Source organism: Atractosteus spatula, chromosome 5 (assembly GCF_055471065.1).
Source record: "Atractosteus spatula isolate fAtrSpa1 chromosome 5, fAtrSpa1.hap1, whole genome shotgun sequence".
Taxonomy (NCBI): domain Eukaryota; kingdom Metazoa; phylum Chordata; class Actinopteri; order Semionotiformes; family Lepisosteidae; genus Atractosteus; species Atractosteus spatula.
The window spans coordinates 11,975,752-11,994,093 of NC_142710.1; the positions used below are offsets into that span (position 1 = coordinate 11,975,752).

Consider the following 18,342-nt stretch of genomic DNA (forward strand, 5'->3'; position numbering starts at 1 on the left):
ACTGTATCAGTTAGCAAGACGTCCGATTAGCCTGTGCACAGGAGTGACTCTGTCATTAGTCCTGGATATACAGTGTACTGAACCCTGGAGGACTGTCCAGTCCTGGTCATGGAGGGGTCAGTCAGTGTGGCTGCAGCAGGGCTCTCCAGTTCTGGTCCTGGAGAGGTCAGTCACTGTGTCTGCAGCAGGGCTGTCCAGTGCTGGTCCTGGAGGGGTCAGTCAGTGTGTCTGCAGCGGGGCTGTCCAGTCCTGGTCCTGGAGGGGTCAGTCAGTGTGTCTGCAGCGGGGCTGTCCAGTCCTGGTCCTGGAGGGGTCAGTCAGTGTGTCTGCAGCGGGGCTGTCCAGTCCTGGTCCTGGAGAGGTCAGTGTGTCTGCAGCGGGGCTGTCCAGTCCTGGTCCTGGAGACGTCAGTGTGTCTGTAGGGGTGTCCAGTCCTGGTCCTGGAGAGGTCAGTGTGTCTGCAGCAGGGCTGTCCAGTCCTGGTCCTGGAGGGGTCAGTCAGTGTGTCTGCAGCTGGGCTGTCCAGTCCTGGTCCTGGAGAGGTCAGTGTGTCTGCAGCGGGGCTGTCCAGTCCTGGTCCTGGAGAGGTCAGTGTGTCTGTAGGGGTGTCCAGTCCTGGTCCTGGAGAGGTCAGTGTGTCTGCAGCAGGGCTGTCCAGTCCTGGTCATGGAGGGGTCAGTCAGTGTGTCTGCAGCGGGGCTGTCCAGTCCTGGTCCTGGAGGGGTCAGTCAGTGTGTCTGCAGTAGGGCTGTCCAGTCCTGGTCTTGGAGGGGTCAGCCTGTCCACAGCAAGGTTGTCATCATCTGCTCCTGGAGTGTGTCTGTATTGGGACTGTCCAACCCTGTTCCTGGAGGTGGGGGGTCACAGTGTCTGGTGCAGGTGTCCCTCGTCCCTTTGTATCTAGTCCCAGCACCCTGAATCAGCTCCTTACTGGAGTAACTGGACAAGGGACACAACTCCTTTGCTTTAGAGAGAAAACCCCCTCCAGGAGCGGGACTGGACGGCCCCTGGCCTCACCCTCCGCAGGAGCCCGCTGGCTTTCCCCTCTCTCTCTCTGGGGCTGGCGCACTGACCGCTGGTGGCCTGGGACAGAGGTGAGCTCCCTGCACCCTCGCCCCCCAGCCTGCAGGGGGGTGTCTGGGGCAGCGCACGTGCTCAGGGAGACAGGAACAGGATTTAAACCCCCTCTTCTGTCACCGTGGGAAGCGACTGTAAGACTCGGAGAACCGGATGACGTGACGCGGGCCGGTCAGATTAATCATATCCTCCACACTCCGCCGGCCTTCCAGCAGCTCACACCAGGTGTTGAATCGCTTTGCTTTATTATCGTCTTGAAACAGGACATTCACAAAGCATCTCTACAGCCCACACCCCCAATTTCCCACATTCCCAACACCTCCCCCACTGTGCCCTGACCTCCTCCCTCCTGGCACAAGAGAACTCTGCCCCACCCCCAGACACAGATTCTCCACCTGCTCGCCCTCCCACCCCGTCTCTCTCTGTTTGGGGGCGTTAATTGGCGGAGGAGGCCGAACAGCAGGCTGTAGCCCCCCCCCCCCCCCGCCACCGTGGGAAAAGCCCAGCTCGCGAGGGGCGTGCAGAGCGCAGAACTCGGGCTGTGAACTCTGACCCCTGACCCCGCCCTGCCAAGAGAACCCGCTGGCCTCTCTTGGGGGGGGGAGCGGAGGAGGAGGGAACCCGCTGCTTCTGCGCCCCAGCAGGGCGCTTCATCGCCCCCAGACTCCCGCCCTGCTCAGAGGCCGGCGCCGGCCGGCGCGCGGAGCTCGGCGATCCTGGCGTTGAGCTCCGGGTTGGTCCAGTCGCGGCGCAGGTCGTCCAGGTGGCTGTCGAAGTCCACCAGCAGCGCCTGGGCCCTGTCCGCCCGCAGCTCCTCGGCGACGGCGCGCGTCTGCTCCCACTGCCGCAGCATGATCCTGGGACACACACACACACACCGGATTCAGGGACTGGCCCGACAGCTGGAGGAGAGAATCCCAGGGCCCCAGCGTTTCCTCCTTCCACTTCCAGCTCAGATTTTTAACGAGCCTCAGCCACCGAACCGGTAACGAACAGCCTCTCTTAACGGTCTTGACAGGAAACACCGATTCACTGATTAAACCGCAGCACTGTTCATCCGGACAGATCCCACAGCCCTTTGCACACACCCGCGACCACCAGAGGGCGCTCCCTCACGGACGATTGCGGCACACACTCCAGCCCATCATCAGTGGGGGCGGAGAGAGCTCACTCACTGGTGCTTGTCCTTCAGCGTCCAGCGCGCGTCTCTCTTCTCGTAGACCACGATGGGGGGCGCGCCGTACTCCGCCGACACCTTCGAGTTCTCCACCTGCCGAGCACACACCGCCACAGCCCGTGAGCGAGCCGCGCACCCCACCCCCTCCCCTGGGAAGTGTCCCCGGCTGCACAATAAGATTGGTGTTATTCCCCACTCTTCTATAGCACTTTCTGGACACTCCCCTCAAAAGCTCTTTACAGGTGATGGGGATCCCCTCCACCACCAGCACCAGTGTGCAGCCCCACCTGGATGATGCTCCAGTCTGCTCACACACACCAGCTCTCAGTGGGGAGGAGAGCAGAGTGATGAGGCCAGTTCAGAGAGGGGGGTGATCAGGAAGCCATGACTGGTTAAGGCCAGGAGGAACTTTGGGCAGCATGCTGGGGTAACACCCCTACTCTCCTAATACCCTGCTCTTCTATAGCGCTTTTCTGGACACTCGACTCAAAGCTCTTTACAGGTGATGGGGATCCCCTCCACCACCAGCACCAGTGTGCAGCCCCACCTGGATGATGCTCCAGTCTGCTCACACACACCAGCTCTCAGTGGGGAGGAGAGCAGAGTGATGAGGCCAGTTCAGAGAGGGGGGTGATCAGGAGGCCATGACTGGTAAAGGCCAGGGGGAAATTTGGTTGACCTTGGTCCTTGGTTTTACGGCCGATTTGAAGGACAGTGCCTTTTGACAGTATAGTGTCACTATACTGAGGCATTAGGACCCACACAGACCGCAGGGTGAGCGCCCCCTGCTGGCCCCACTCACACCTCTTCCAGCAGCAGCCTTGGTTTTTCCCGGGAGGTCTCCCATCCAGGTACTGGCCAGGCTCACACCTGCTGAGCTCCAGTGGGCTGCCAGCTGTGAGCTACAGGGTGTTACAGCTGGCCCTGTCTGTGTGTATGTTCATTTCACCTTCGCTAAACTCCTTCAAATCCAGACTCAAAACCCTCTTCTTCAGAAGAGCCTTTACTGAACTGGTTCCATTCTTCACCCCTCTGCTCTTCTTAGTACCACCACCCACGGTCTCCTCTGTGTGTTGTCATTGTGTCTTATCTTGTGTATTCTCCTTATTTATTGTTGTTGTCATCCTGTAAAGCACTTTGAGAAGCCACCTTTAAAGGCGCTACATAAAATACAGTTTATTATTGTTATTTAAAACCAACAACAGGAGATGCTACTTTACACAAAGGGTGATAAGAGTGTTTAATAAGCTTCTCGGCCATGCTACTGAAGCCGATACTCCGGTTTCTCTCCGAGACACTCAGATCAATTGGCTACAATCTACCAAAGAGATCATAAGAGCAAATCACACAACAAAGGCCGAGTAAGACAGGACAGGCTAGCTCTCCGTCTCAGAGGAGCCCACAGAGTCTCAGATACACAATGAAACTGGCTCTGGAAAGTCTGGCTCAGAAAACCTTCTCTTCTTCTTACTATAGTCAATGACCTCAGTAAACTCTGAGGAATTTACTAAAAACAACGGCAAATACCTACAGAGAGCCAGTACTTGATATTGGGGTGATACTTGGTTTCCTTTGACTGTACGTATTAACCACAGACACAGGACTCCAGTCTGTACACAGTGGTTCTGGGCAGTGAATTGCAACACTGGACACAGTGAAGGTATACAAGAGTCTCTCACCATCACAAGGACAGCACTGCTACACTGTTCCGCAATCTTATCAGCAATCTTCACAGCACAAGGGGTAGGACTGAGAGAGAGAGAGGGGTTAATACAGACACACTGACTGACTGGACACTCCAGTACATTAACACTGCACTGAGAGAGAGGGGTTAATACAGACACACTGACTGACTAGACACTCCAGTACATTAACACTGCACTGAGAGAGAGGGGTTAATACAGACACACTGACTGACTGGACACTCCAGTACATTAACACTGCACTGAGAGAGAGGGGTTCATACAGACACACTGACTGGACACTCCAGTACATTAACACTGCACTGAGAGAGAGGGGTTAATACAGACACACTGACTGACTGGACACTCCAGTACATTAACACTGCACTGAGAGAGAGGGGTTCATACAGACACACTGACTGACTGGACACTCCAGTACATTAACACTGCACTGAGAGAGAGGGGTTAATACAGACACACTGACTGGACACTCCAGTACATTAACACTGCACTGAGAGAGAGGGGTTCATACAGACACACTGACTGGACACTCCAGTACATTAACACTACACTGAGAGAGAGGGGTTAATACAGGCACACTGACTGGACACTCCAGTACATTAACACTGCACTGAGAGAGAGGGGTTCATACAGACACACTGACTGACTGGACACTCCAGTACATTAACACTGCACTGAGAGAGAGGGGTTCATACAGACACACTGACTGACTGGACACTCCAGTACATTAACACTGCACTGAGAGAGAGGGGTTCATACAGACACACTGACTGACTGGACACTCCAGTACATTAACACTGCACTGAGAGAGAGGGGTTCATACAGACACACTGACTGGACACTCCAGTACATTAACACTGCACTGAGAGAGAGGGGTTAATACAGACACACTGACTGGACACTCCAGTACATTAACACTGCACTGAGAGAGAGGGGTTCATACAGACACACTGACTGACTGGACACTCCAGTACATTAACACTGCACTGAGAGAGAGGGGTTCATACAGACACACTGACTGGACACAGTGAGACAACGTGCAATTGTGTTTACTATATTTCTTCATTACCTGTTGTCAGATACACTCGCGTTGGCCTGGTAGTATCCCACGATTCTCTGCTGATTCTGGGCACACCAAACATCAACCTTAATTACAATTGAAACAAAAAAAATATGTTTTAATATTAATAACCTCAATAATGGTAATACTCTGATGAAACATCAGGAGTAATCAAGCTCACAGTACACTCAATCTTCTGTCTGTGGTGATCTGAGTGTGTACATTCGGTAACATAGACATTATTACCAATTCACTCAACACCCTGAGAGAGAAGACTGATTGGGACTTTTTAAATTGACTGCCTGATCTATACTTCACCCGTGTTGAGGTCTTCATGGTGTAAGTTCAGGGTGAGTTTTGAGCCTGGACTGAGGGCTGTCTCAGGATCTGCTCTGTCAGCTGTACCCACTCAGTAAGCACAGGGTCTCGAAGTGGACGCAGTCAGGCTGCAGGCAGGACTGAGGGAGAGTGAGGTAGAGTCTCTCCCACCTGTGTCTGCAGAGCTAACTGTCCTACTGAGTGGTTACGCACAGGGAAGTGAGAACTGAACACTGCAAGAACAGACTGACTGAGCACAGCTCCGCTGCAGTGTGTAGTTACTGAGCACTCACAGCTACTGAAACCAGGGACTGAACACAGCTCTGATACAGCGCTCAGTAACTACACACCCACAGCTACTGAAACCAGGGACTGAACACAGCTCTGATACAGCGCTCAGTAACTACACACCCACAGCTACTGAAACCAGGGTCTGAACACAGCTCTGATACAGCGCTCAGTAACTACACACCCCCAGCTACTGAAACCAGGGTCTGAACACAGCTGGAAAGAATGAACTGATCCGATTAATAAACCAGGTGTTGTAAGAGCTCAGAGTACAAAACACAGGTCATGGTGATTCTCCGTGATGGAGACAGGGAAACTCGCACTTCGAGAACTAAGCCTAGCAAGTTCATTACCTGATTCAGAGCGACCTCCGTCATGGCCGAGAGAGACAGGCCGGAGTGCAGCAAGGGAATGCAGTCTGACACGCACATAGCGCCCTCAGCAGGACTGGAGGAGAGCAGCAGCCCATTCACTGCACAGTGAGGGTAACGACAGGCATGAAGGAACATCTTCACATAGGAGAGACAGGAGAGCTCCACCTCCACCATCGCTGAGAGAGAGACAGAGTACATTAACACTGCACTGAGAGAGAGGGGTTAATACAGACACACTGACTGACTGGACACTCCAGTACATTAACACTGCACTGAGAGAGAGGGGTTAAAACAGACACACTGACTGACTGGACACTCCAGTACATTAACACTGCACTGAGAGAGAGGGGTTCATACAGACACACTGACTGGACACTCCAGTACATTAACACTGCACTGAGAGAGAGGGGTTCATACAGACATACTGACTGACTGGACACTCCAGTACATTAACACTGCACTGAGAGAGAGGGGTTCATACAGACACACTGACTGACTGGACACTCCAGTACATTTACATTAACACTGCACTGAGAGAGAGGGGTTCATACAGACACACTGACTGGACACTCCAGTACATTAACACTGCACTGAGAGAGAGGGGTTAATACAGACACACTGACTGGACACTCCAGTACATTAACACTGCACTGAGAGAGAGGGGTTCATACAGACACACTGACTGACTGGACACTCCAGTACATTAACACTGCACTGAGAGAGAGGGGTTCATACAGACACACTGACTGACTGGACTGAAGAGAGTTAAGAAACAACTACAATACACTGCAACAAGAACTACAACATATCAAAACAGAATTCAGATATATAGAGAGAGGGGTTCATACAGACACACTGACTGGACACTCCAGTACATTAACACTGCACTGAGAGAGAGGGGTTCATACAGACATACTGACTGACTGGACACTCCAGTACATTAACACTGCACTGAGAGAGAGGGGTTCATACAGACATACTGACTGACTGGACACTCCAGTACATTAACACTGCACTGAGAGAGAGGGGTTAAAACAGACACACTGACTGACTGGACACTCCAGTGCATTAACACTGCACTGAGAGAGAGGGGTTCATACAGACACACTGACTGGACACTCCAGTACATTAACACTGCACTGAGAGAGAGGGGTTAATACAGACACACTGACTGGACACTCCAGTACATTAACACTGCACTGAGAGAGAGGGGTTAAAACAGACACACTGACTGACTGGACACTCCAGTACATTAACACTGCACTGAGAGAGAGGGGTTCATACAGACACACTGACTGGACACTCCAGTACATTAACACTGCACTGAGAGAGAGGGGTTCATACAGACACACTGACTGACTGGACACTCCAGTACATTAACACTGCACTGAGAGAGAGGGGTTAATACAGACACACTGACTGGACACTCCAGTACATTAACACTGCACTGAGAGAGAGGGGTTCATACAGACACACTGACTGGACACTCCAGTACATTAACACTGCACTGAGAGAGAGGGGTTCATACAGACACACTGACTGACTGGACTGAAGAGAGTTAAGAAACAACTACAATACACTGCAACAAGAACTACAACATATCAAAACAGAATTCAGATATCATTCTTACTGTGTTGATGTTCGGTAGTATCTGCTAAATAAAATATCCGTCATGCGTTTTCAGGTATAAAATAACCCAAACTTTTAATTCATTATGCAGCTGGTAACGTCATTTCTAAATTTTCGAAACAATTATCGCTGATTTCAAGCCGTTCTTTGGTCTCGAACTGGTAAAAACGACGTCCCGAAGAGCTTATTTTCTGCCTGGCAACAGTGTTACTCAACTGCCGTAGCATTGGCTGAAATGGCATTCAATTTTTACTGGCCTTTTCTTACATCAATCAGATGAGCTTCGATCACCGATTGGATAGAATTCATCATTGAAGGCGGGTCGTCTCCTTCAGCAGCGGCCCTCATTCGCTGAAACGCGTTCCGAGGCGGTGATTGGATGGAAAGCTCCGCGGCCGCCCCTCCTCCTCCTCGATTTAAAGGGCTTTTCTGGTCCTGCCCCTTAAAGGTGAAGTCTTGTAATGTCAGGAACCGGAACCGGAAGTTTACAAGCTCTTCCTGCGCCTGAGGGGAGGAGGAGGAGGTGGTGGTGGTATTAGTGGTTATAGTGGTTAACGTGTTAGTTGTCGGCTGCTTTGGCGAGGAGCTCTATTCCACTAGTTGTGTGAACAGTGTTAACGTTTTTATGAACGTGTGCGATTCATGTTTTATACTTTCTTGTGTCTGCTTTTGGAATACTGTGTTGAGGAGTATAAATTAGAAATTAGTTTGGACAATTGCTGAGAGATACAATCTTACAAATAAAGTTAAAGAAATTTAATTTAAGATCGGTCATAGATTTTATCCTGTTAAATTGACCACTTCCTAGATTTCAACACGAACGCGATGACTTATGTGTATTTTGTAATAATGAGAAGGAAGCTCTGTTACATTTTTTTTAACTGTATATATATACAAAACTGGTTTGGATAGATTTGCCAAATGTTATTGTTAAACATTTAAAGGTAAAGGGACAAGTAATAGGTTTATTCCATGGGAAGAAAGAAAACGCAACGTTTCGGCCGTGGAGCCTCCTTCAGGTGTGTTTTCTCTCTTCTCTGTTCAGCCTGGAATAAACCTGTGACTTGTTCCTTTGCAGCCTGCGCAAGCTGACGCAGCTCCCCACCTGAACTATTTAAAGGTCAATTTTAAATTGAAAGATTGTGATGTTATTTTATAGTTCGTTAGATCTGATTTGGATAAAGGATTTGTTTTTATTGTTAATCTGTTAATTATTTTGGCTATTTACTTCATCCACAAAAGTAAATGGTCTAATACTGCTCTTATATATATAATACTGCTCCCTCTATTCACGCTTTTAAAGTTGAATTCATTTTTTATAAAAATTCTATTAGAAATTTAAAGAATCAGAAGGCGAGACATACAATGGAAATGTGTAAAAAGTATCATTTTTTGTTTTTACAATTGTGGATTCCTCTGGCTGTGAAAGGTATCTTTGTATCTATTTCAATATTCCGCCTCATTTTTTTTGTATTTCTGATGTTTAAATAAAAACTTATTTTAAAAAATAACTGTCAACGTCGATCAGGAAACATCGAGACAGAGCGGTTTTTAACCTTTCCTCGAAAAACAGCCAACTTAACGTGTAAAGAGTTTTTCTACATTTGCAACCGCAGCTTGGTTACCGACGCTACGATAAGCCCCTTAATGTGATAAAACTATTTTTTCCCCACAGATTTATGTGGTGAAACTTACAAAAAGTAGTTTATATTTTCATTCCCGCAAGACAAAACTTTGTAAAGGAGGCATCCGTCTCGGTTATTAGATCTCTTATTTTAGGGGTGCATCATGCCCAGCTGGCTCTTTGGAAGAAGAGCTCTGCCTGGCGTCCATCTCGGCCCCACAGTCCCCCCCAAGCCAGATTCCGAGCTCGTACATCTTTCCTACTGCCAGGACTTTCATGTCCCGACGGACCATGAAAGGTTAACGCACCCCGGGGCTCCTGGACTGCCTGTTCCACCCTCCCACCACTCTTTGTGTAAAGGTGTGCTGACCGGAGGATCCCTCCCAGCTGTTGCTTGAGAGAAGCCAAGGTGTCAGCTTCAACAGCAGGGCAGGGTGGCTTCTTTCAGACTCTCCCAACCCAGTTACCTGAATTAACATTGGGGGGGCCGGGATTAATGACAACTGCCGTCTGCACAGCCCACCCCATGAATGTCCTCAAATCCAGGCTGTTGCTAGGCAGGCCTGGACTGTACCCTGACTGTGATTAGACAACACTCACAGTGATGTGGTCCAATTCTCTGGCAGGAGAACTCCTACTCCCTGGCTAGAGAATTGGGTGACATCATGGGAATTTACATTAGCCCGCCCAACTGCAGAATGTAAGGCTGTGATTGAAGCACTAAATGATGGTATGCACAGACTTACAGAGTGTATGTGTACACACTGCACATTTACGGTGTATAGACACACAGAAAGCGACACTTATTCAGGTATAATAAATCATATTTATTGCCTAGGCAATGATGAGTGATACACAGATATCGAGAGAACAAACAGTAATGAAGAGTACATATCGATAAAGAAGGCAAATATTTACAAATACACAGCCCTCGCTAAACACCAGCTATCGCACAAGGCCTCTGTGCTTTGTGGTGCAAGTAACAGCTTCCGCCATGAGCATACGTGTCAGTCCCCGCATGAGGCACAGAAGGCCAGAATCATGCCAGGCCCATACAATCCAGTGTTTATGCCTGCTCCTTATTTGTGTCTGGTATTGTCCGGCTGGCAAGGCTGATAAAACTGAATAATGGGAAAGAAATTGGAATAATGGGATTGATCGCCCGACCATTTCGCACATCTTTGTTCAGGCTGGGGCTCCTGGTCAAGTGCATCTGGAATGGATACCTTAGCAGTGAAACCTCGGCTATCGACACAACAGGTCTAATTCGTCTTTGATCGATTAAACGGGTCTGGTGGTGAAGCCTTGCTCTCTCACTGGTATGATGGTTTGGCCTGGAGCATTCTTGGCTGTTCCTCAAGAGCTATATCTTGCTTCAGACATTTAGATGCTGCTTTAGATTATAGCAAAATGATTGCGATAACCTATTGATGAAATAAGATGAGTGTCTGTTTTGGGACCACGTCAAGACCACGCCTCCCAGCAAAACCGTCAGGCGCACACATACAGTACGAGCGCAAAGTGTTTAAAGGGCTCAAAGTCCGCAGCTCTGTGCGGTGACACAGTAGGAGAGGAAAACATTCCCATTCACATATCAGTGGAGCTGATCAGATACACAGGCAAACAAGAACAATCTTTGTGTAAAATAAATAAAACTAAATCTGAAGAGGAAGAAAAGGGACTAAAATTAAATAGTAAACATTTGTTTGTGGAACCTTAACTACCACGAATGCTCTATGTCCTAGGTACACAAGTCCACGGTGCTCTTCAGTTGCTGTTGCATTGTAGGGCAGTTGTAGTAACAATAGTTTAATTCCGAGACTTTTACGTTATTAAAAAGTGCAAGTAATTATTAAAGTGGAAATTGAACTTAAAAGACGATTTGCACTTAGTTATGGGAAAGTGGCTCTTACTAAGTCATTAATAAACAAATCCTTTTAATTAATAATGAGTTTGTCAATGTGCCTTATGAAATATAGAGTATTCTGTGTGTGTGTGTTTCACTGCTGGGTCACAGCAGAGCTCAGGGCTGTGTGTGTGTGTTTCACTGGGTCACAGCAGAGCTCAGGGCTGTGTGTGTGTGTTTCACTGCTGGGTCACAGCAGAGCTCAGGGCTGTGTGTGTGTGTTTCACTGCTGGGTCACAGCAGAGCTCAGGGCTGTGTGTGTGTGTGTTTCACTGGCTTACAGCAGAGCTCAGGGCTGTGTGTGTGTGTTTCACTGCTGGGTCACAGCAGAGCTCAGGGCTGTGTGTGTGTGTTTCACTGCTGGGTCACAGCAGAGCTCAGGGCTGTGTGTGTGTGTGTGTGTGTTTCACTGGCTCACAGCAGAGCTCAGGGCTGTGTGTATGTGTTTCACTGCTGGGTCACAGCAGAGCTCAGGGCTGTGTGTGTGTGTGTGTGTGTGTGTGTGTGTGTGTGTGTGTGTGTGTGTGTTTCACTGCTGGGACACAGCAGAGCTCAGGGCTGTGTGTGTGTGTTTCATGTCCCAGTGACCCAGGTTGGAGCAGAAAAAGAATCCTAACAATTCCCTCTGTAGCCATTTGGAGCCAAATGTCAACAGACTGGAATGAAACATCATCAAACATTGGATGTGAAGGTTTTGTGTGCTGGAATCTCCTTCCTCAGTCCTCCATTTCAATAAGGCTAAGGGTCACCTCGCCGAATGGTGACTGGCTGGCCAGGTTCTGCAGGAGGGTTATTGAATCACGAACAGAAGACACCTCTAATACCTGCTGCTGAGCCCACGGCTGATACACCTGACAAGAGAAAGCAAGGAGGAGTTCATACAGACATACCAACTGACTGGACACTCCAGTACATTAACACTGCACTGAGAGAGAGGGGTTAATACAGACACACCGACTGACTGGACACTCCAGTACATTAACACTGCACTGAGAGAGAGGGGTTCATACAGACACACTGACTGACTGGACACTCCAGTACATTAACACTGCACTGAGAGAGAGGGGTTAATACAGACACACCGACTGATTGGACACTCCAGTACATTAACACTGCACTGAGAGAGAGGGGTTCATACAGACACACTGACTGACCGGACACTCCAGTACATTAACACTGCACTGAGAGAGAGGGGTTAATACAGACACACCGACTGACTGGACACTCCAGTACATTAACACTGCACTGAGAGAGAGGGGTTAAAACAGACACACTGACTGACTGGACACTCCAGTACATTAACACTGCACTGAGAGAGAGGGGTTCATACAGACACACTGACTGGACACTCCAGTACATTAACACTGCACTGAGAGAGAGGGGTTCATACAGACATACTGACTGACTGGACACTCCAGTACATTAACACTGCACTGAGAGAGAGGGGTTCATACAGACACACTGACTGACTGGACACTCCAGTACATTTACATTAACACTGCACTGAGAGAGAGGGGTTCATACAGACACACTGACTGGACACTCCAGTACATTAACACTGCACTGAGAGAGAGGGGTTAATACAGACACACTGACTGGACACTCCAGTACATTAACACTGCACTGAGAGAGAGGGGTTAAAACAGACACACTGACTGACTGGACACTCCAGTACATTAACACTGCACTGAGAGAGAGGGGTTCATACAGACACACTGACTGGACACTCCAGTACATTAACACTGCACTGAGAGAGAGGGGTTAATACAGACACACTGACTGACTGGACACTCCAGTACATTAACACTGCACTGAGAGAGAGGGGTTCATACAGACACACTGACTGACTGGACACTCCAGTACATTAACACTGCACTGAGAGAGAGGGGTTAATACAGACACACTGACTGGACACTCCAGTACATTAACACTGCACTGAGAGAGAGGGGTTCATACAGACACACTGACTGGGCACTCCAGTACATTAACACTGCACTGAGAGAGAGAGAGGGGTTAATACAGACACACTGACTGGACACTCCAGTACATTAACACTGCACTGAGAGAGAGGGGTTCATACAGACACACTGACTGACTGGACACTCCAGTACATTAACACTGCACTGAGAGAGAGGGGTTCATACAGACACACTGACTGACTGGACACTCCAGTACATTAACACTGCACTGAGAGAGAGGGGTTCATACAGACACACTGACTGGACACTCCAGTACATTAACACTGCACTGAGAGAGAGGGGTTCATACAGACACACTGACTGGACACTCCAGTACATTAACACTGCACTGAGAGAGAGGGGTTCATACAGACACACTGACTGACTGGACACTCCAGTACATTAACAATGCACTGAGAGAGAGGGGTTCATACAGACACACTGACTGGACACTCCAGTACATTAACACTGCACTGAGAGAGAGGGGTTAATACAGACACACTGACTGGACACTCCAGTACATTAACACTGCACTGAGAGAGAGGGGTTCATACAGACACACTGACTGGACACAGTGAGACAACGTGCAATTGTGTTTACTATATTTCTTCATTACCTGTTGTCAGATACACTCGCGTTGGCCTGGTAGTATCCCACGATTCTCTGCTGATTCTGGGCACACCAAACATCAACCTTAATTACAATTGAAACAAAAAAAATATGTTTTAATATTAATAACCTCAATAATGGTAATACTCTGATGAAACATCAGGAGTAATCAAGCTCACAGTACACTCAATCTTCTGTCTGTGGTGATCTGAGTGTGTACATTCGGTAACATAGACATTATTACCAATTCACTCAACACCCTGAGAGAGAAGACTGATTGGGACTTTTTAAATTGACTGCCTGATCTATACTTCACCCGTGTTGAGGTCTTCATGGTGTAAGTTCAGGGTGAGTTTTGAGCCTGGACTGAGGGCTGTCTCAGGATCTGCTCTGTCAGCTGTACCCACTCAGTAAGCACAGGGTCTCGAAGTGGACGCAGTCAGGCTGCAGGCAGGACTGAGGGAGAGTGAGGTAGAGTCTCTCCCACCTGTGTCTGCAGAGCTAACTGTCCTACTGAGTGGTTACGCACAGGGAAGTGAGAACTGAGCACTGCAAGAACAGACTGACTGAGCACAGCTCCGCTGCAGTGTGTAGTTACTGAGCACTCACAGCTACTGAAACCAGGGACTGAACACAGCTCTGATACAGCGCTCAGTAACTACACACCCACAGCTACTGAAACCAGGGACTGAACACAGCTCTGATACAGCGCTCAGTAACTACACACCCACAGCTACTGAAACCAGGGTCTGAACACAGCTCTGATACAGCGCTCAGTAACTACACACCCCCAGCTACTGAAACCAGGGTCTGAACACAGCTGGAAAGAATGAACTGATCCGATTAATAAACCAGGTGTTGTAAGAGCTCAGAGTACAAAACACAGGTCATGGTGATTCTCCGTGATGGAGACAGGGAAACTCGCACTTCGAGAACTAAGCCTAGCAAGTTCATTACCTGATTCAGAGCGACCTCCGTCATGGCCGAGAGAGACAGGCCGGAGTGCAGCAAGGGAATGCAGTCTGACACGCACATAGCGCCCTCAGCAGGACTGGAGGAGAGCAGCAGCCCATTCACTGCACAGTGAGGGTAACGACAGGCATGAAGGAACATCTTCACATAGGAGAGACAGGAGAGCTCCACCTCCACCATCGCTGAGAGAGAGACAGAGTACATTAACACTGCACTGAGAGAGAGGGGTTAATACAGACACACTGACTGACTGGACACTCCAGTACATTAACACTGCACTGAGAGAGAGGGGTTAATACAGACACACTGACTGACTGGACACTCCAGTACATTAACACTGCACTGAGAGAGAGGGGTTCATACAGACACACTGACTGGACACTCCAGTACATTAACACTGCACTGAGAGAGAGGGGTTCATACAGACATACTGACTGACTGGACACTCCAGTACATTAACACTGCACTGAGAGAGAGGGGTTCATACAGACACACTGACTGACTGGACACTCCAGTACATTTACATTAACACTGCACTGAGAGAGAGGGGTTCATACAGACACACTGACTGGACACTCCAGTACATTAACACTGCACTGAGAGAGAGGGGTTAATACAGACACACTGACTGGACACTCCAGTACATTAACACTGCACTGAGAGAGAGGGGTTAAAACAGACACACTGACTGACTGGACACTCCAGTACATTAACACTGCACTGAGAGAGAGGGGTTCATACAGACACACTGACTGGACACTCCAGTACATTAACACTGCACTGAGAGAGAGGGGTTCATACAGACATACTGACTGACTGGACACTCCAGTACATTAACACTGCACTGAGAGAGAGGGGTTCATACAGACACACTGACTGACTGGACACTCCAGTACATTTACATTAACACTGCACTGAGAGAGAGGGGTTCATACAGACACACTGACTGGACACTCCAGTACATTAACACTGCACTGAGAGAGAGGGGTTAATACAGACACACTGACTGGACACTCCAGTACATTAACACTGCACTGAGAGAGAGGGGTTAAAACAGACACACTGACTGACTGGACACTCCAGTACATTAACACTGCACTGAGAGAGAGGGGTTCATACAGACACACTGACTGGACACTCCAGTACATTAACACTGCACTGAGAGAGAGGGGTTAATACAGACACACTGACTGACTGGACACTCCAGTACATTAACACTGCACTGAGAGAGAGGGGTTCATACAGACACACTGACTGACTGGACACTCCAGTACATTAACACTGCACTGAGAGAGAGGGGTTAATACAGACACACTGACTGGACACTCCAGTACATTAACACTGCACTGAGAGAGAGGGGTTCATACAGACACACTGACTGGGCACTCCAGTACATTAACACTGCACTGAGAGAGAGAGAGGGGTTAATACAGACACACTGACTGGACACTCCAGTACATTAACACTGCACTGAGAGAGAGGGGTTCATACAGACACACTGACTGACTGGACTGAAGAGAGTTAAGAAACAACTACAATACACTGCAACAAGAACTACAACATATCAAAACAGAATTCAGATATCATTCTTACTGTGTTGATGTTCGGTAGTATCTGCTAAATAAAATATCCGTCATGCGTTTTCAGGTATAAAATAACCCAAACTTTTAATTCATTATGCAGCTGGTAACGTCATTTCTAAATTTTCGAAACAATTATCGCTGATTTCAAGCCGTTCTTTGGTCTCGAACTGGTAAAAACGACGTCCCGAAGAGCTTATTTTCTGCCTGGCAACAGTGTTACTCAACTGCCGTAGCATTGGCTGAAATGGCATTCAATTTTTACTGGCCTTTTCTTACATCAATCAGATGAGCTTCGATCACCGATTGGATAGAATTCATCATTGAAGGCGGGTCGTCTCCTTCAGCAGCGGCCCTCATTCGCTGAAACGCGTTCCGAGGCGGTGATTGGATGGAAAGCTCCGCGGCCGCCCCTCCTCCTCCTCGATTTAAAGGGCTTTTCTGGTCCTGCCCCTTAAAGGTGAAGTCTTGTAATGTCAGGAACCGGAACCGGAAGTTTACAAGCTCTTCCTGCGCCTGAGGGGAGGAGGAGGAGGAGGTGGTGGTGGTATTAGTGGTTATAGTGGTTAACGTGTTAGTTGTCGGCTGCTTTGGCGAGGAGCTCTATTCCACTAGTTGTGTGAACAGTGTTAACGTTTTTATGAACGTGTGCGATTCATGTTTTATACTTTCTTGTGTCTTCTTTTGGAATACTGTGTTGAGGAGTATAAATTAGAAATTAGTTTGGACAATTGCTGAGAGATACAATCTTACAAATAAAGTTAAAGAAATTTAATTTAAGATCGGTCATAGATTTTATCCTGTTAAATTGACCACTTCCTAGATTTCAACACGAACGCGATGACTTATGTGTATTTTGTAATAATGAGAAGGAAGCTCTGTTACATTTTTTTTAACTGTATATATATACAAAACTGGTTTGGATAGATTTGCCAAATGTTATTGTTAAACATTTAAAGGTAAAGGGACAAGTAATAGGTTTATTCCATGGGAAGAAAGAAAACGCAACGTTTCGGCCGTGGAGCCTCCTTCAGGTGTGTCTTCTCTTCTCTGTTCAGCCTGGAATAAACCTGTGACTTGTTCCTTTGCAGCCTGCGCACGCTGACGCAGCTCCCCACCTGAACTATTTAAAGGTCAATTTTAAATTGAAAGATTGTGATGTTATTTTATAGTTCGTTAGATCTGATTTGGATAAAGGATTTGTTTTTATTGTTAATCTGTTAATTATTTTGGCTATTTACTTCATCCACAAAAGTAAATGGTCTAATACTGCTCTTATATATATAATACTGCTCCCTCTATTCACGCTTTTAAAGTTGAATTCATTTTTTATAAAAATTCTATTAGAAATTTAAAGAATCAAAAGGCGAGACATACTTTTTACACATTTCCATTGTATCATTTTGTGTTTTTACAATTGTGGATTCCTCTGGCTGTGAAGGGTATCTTTGTATCTATTTCAAAATTCCGCCTCATTTTTTTGTATTTCTGATGTTTAAATAAAAACTTATTTTAAAAAATAACTGTCAACGTCGATCAGGAAACATCGAGACAGAGCGGGTTTTAACCTTTCCTCGAAAAACAGCCAAGTTAACGTGTAAAGAGTTTCTCTACATTTGCAACCGCAGCTTGGTTACTGAGGCTACGATTAGCCCCTTCATGTGATAAATCTGTGGGGAAAAAATAGTTTCATGTGGTGAAACTTGCAAAAAGTAGTTTATATCTTCATTCCCGCAAGACAAAACTCTGTAAAGGAGGCATCCGTCTCGGTTATTAGATCTCTTATTTTAGGGGTGCATCATGCCCAGCTGGCTCTTTGGAAGAAGAGCTCTGCCTGGCGTCCATCTCGGCCCCACAGTCCCCCCCCAAGCCAGATTCCGAGCTCGTACATCTTTCCTACGGCCAGGACTTTCACGTCCCGACGGACCATGAAAGGTTAACGCACCCCGGGGCTCCTGGACTGCCTGTTCCACCCTCCCACCACTCTTTGTGTAAAGGTGTGCTGACCGGAGGATCCCTCCCAGCTGTTGCTTGAGAGAAGCCGAGGTGTCAGCTTCAACAGCAGGG

At 47.9% G+C, this 18,342-nt stretch overlaps 2 protein-coding genes across 2 annotated transcripts; both read right to left on the reverse strand.

Moving 5' to 3' along the window:
• Positions 1–1,307: 1,307 nt before the first annotated feature.
• On the reverse strand, positions 1,308–7,839 carry emc9 (ER membrane protein complex subunit 9). Its single transcript, XM_088916734.1, has 6 exons — positions 7,628–7,839; positions 5,977–6,173; positions 5,027–5,103; positions 3,934–4,003; positions 2,253–2,347; positions 1,308–1,934 (listed from the first exon to the last, which is right to left on the reverse strand). The coding sequence occupies exons 2-6, from the start codon at positions 6,169–6,171 to the stop codon at positions 1,754–1,756; spliced, it is 618 nt and encodes a 205-aa protein (XP_088772860.1). The 5' UTR covers positions 6,172–6,173; positions 7,628–7,839; the 3' UTR covers positions 1,308–1,753.
• A 2,217-nt stretch (positions 7,840–10,056) lies between these two features.
• LOC148834112 (ER membrane protein complex subunit 9-like) lies at positions 10,057–16,501 on the reverse strand. Its single transcript, XM_088916737.1, has 4 exons — positions 16,289–16,501; positions 14,681–14,877; positions 13,731–13,807; positions 10,057–12,007 (listed from the first exon to the last, which is right to left on the reverse strand). The coding sequence occupies exons 2-4, from the start codon at positions 14,873–14,875 to the stop codon at positions 11,974–11,976; spliced, it is 306 nt and encodes a 101-aa protein (XP_088772863.1). The 5' UTR covers positions 14,876–14,877; positions 16,289–16,501; the 3' UTR covers positions 10,057–11,973.
• Between the last annotated feature and the right edge of the window lie 1,841 nt (positions 16,502–18,342).

What these genes read in the sequence shown, in the direction of transcription:
- emc9 (XM_088916734.1), bottom strand. Translation starts at nt 6,171, where the DNA reads ATGGTGGAGGTGGAGCTCTCCTGTCTCTCCTATGTGAAGATGTTCCTT. An exon ending in CGGAGGTCGCTCTGAATCAG is followed by an intron (nt 5,104 to 5,976) that starts GTAATGAACTTG and finishes ATTGTAATTAAG; the next exon opens with GTTGATGTTTGGTGTGCCCA. An exon ending in GCAGTGCTGTCCTTGTGATG is followed by an intron (nt 2,348 to 3,933) that starts GTGAGAGACTCT and finishes TGTGCTCGGCAG; the next exon opens with GTGGAGAACTCGAAGGTGTC.
- LOC148834112 (XM_088916737.1), bottom strand. Translation starts at nt 14,875, where the DNA reads ATGGTGGAGGTGGAGCTCTCCTGTCTCTCCTATGTGAAGATGTTCCTT. An exon ending in CGGAGGTCGCTCTGAATCAG is followed by an intron (nt 13,808 to 14,680) that starts GTAATGAACTTG and finishes ATTGTAATTAAG; the next exon opens with GTTGATGTTTGGTGTGCCCA. An exon ending in GCGAGTGTATCTGACAACAG is followed by an intron (nt 12,008 to 13,730) that starts GTAATGAAGAAA and finishes TTCTCTTGTCAG; the next exon opens with GTGTATCAGCCGTGGGCTCA.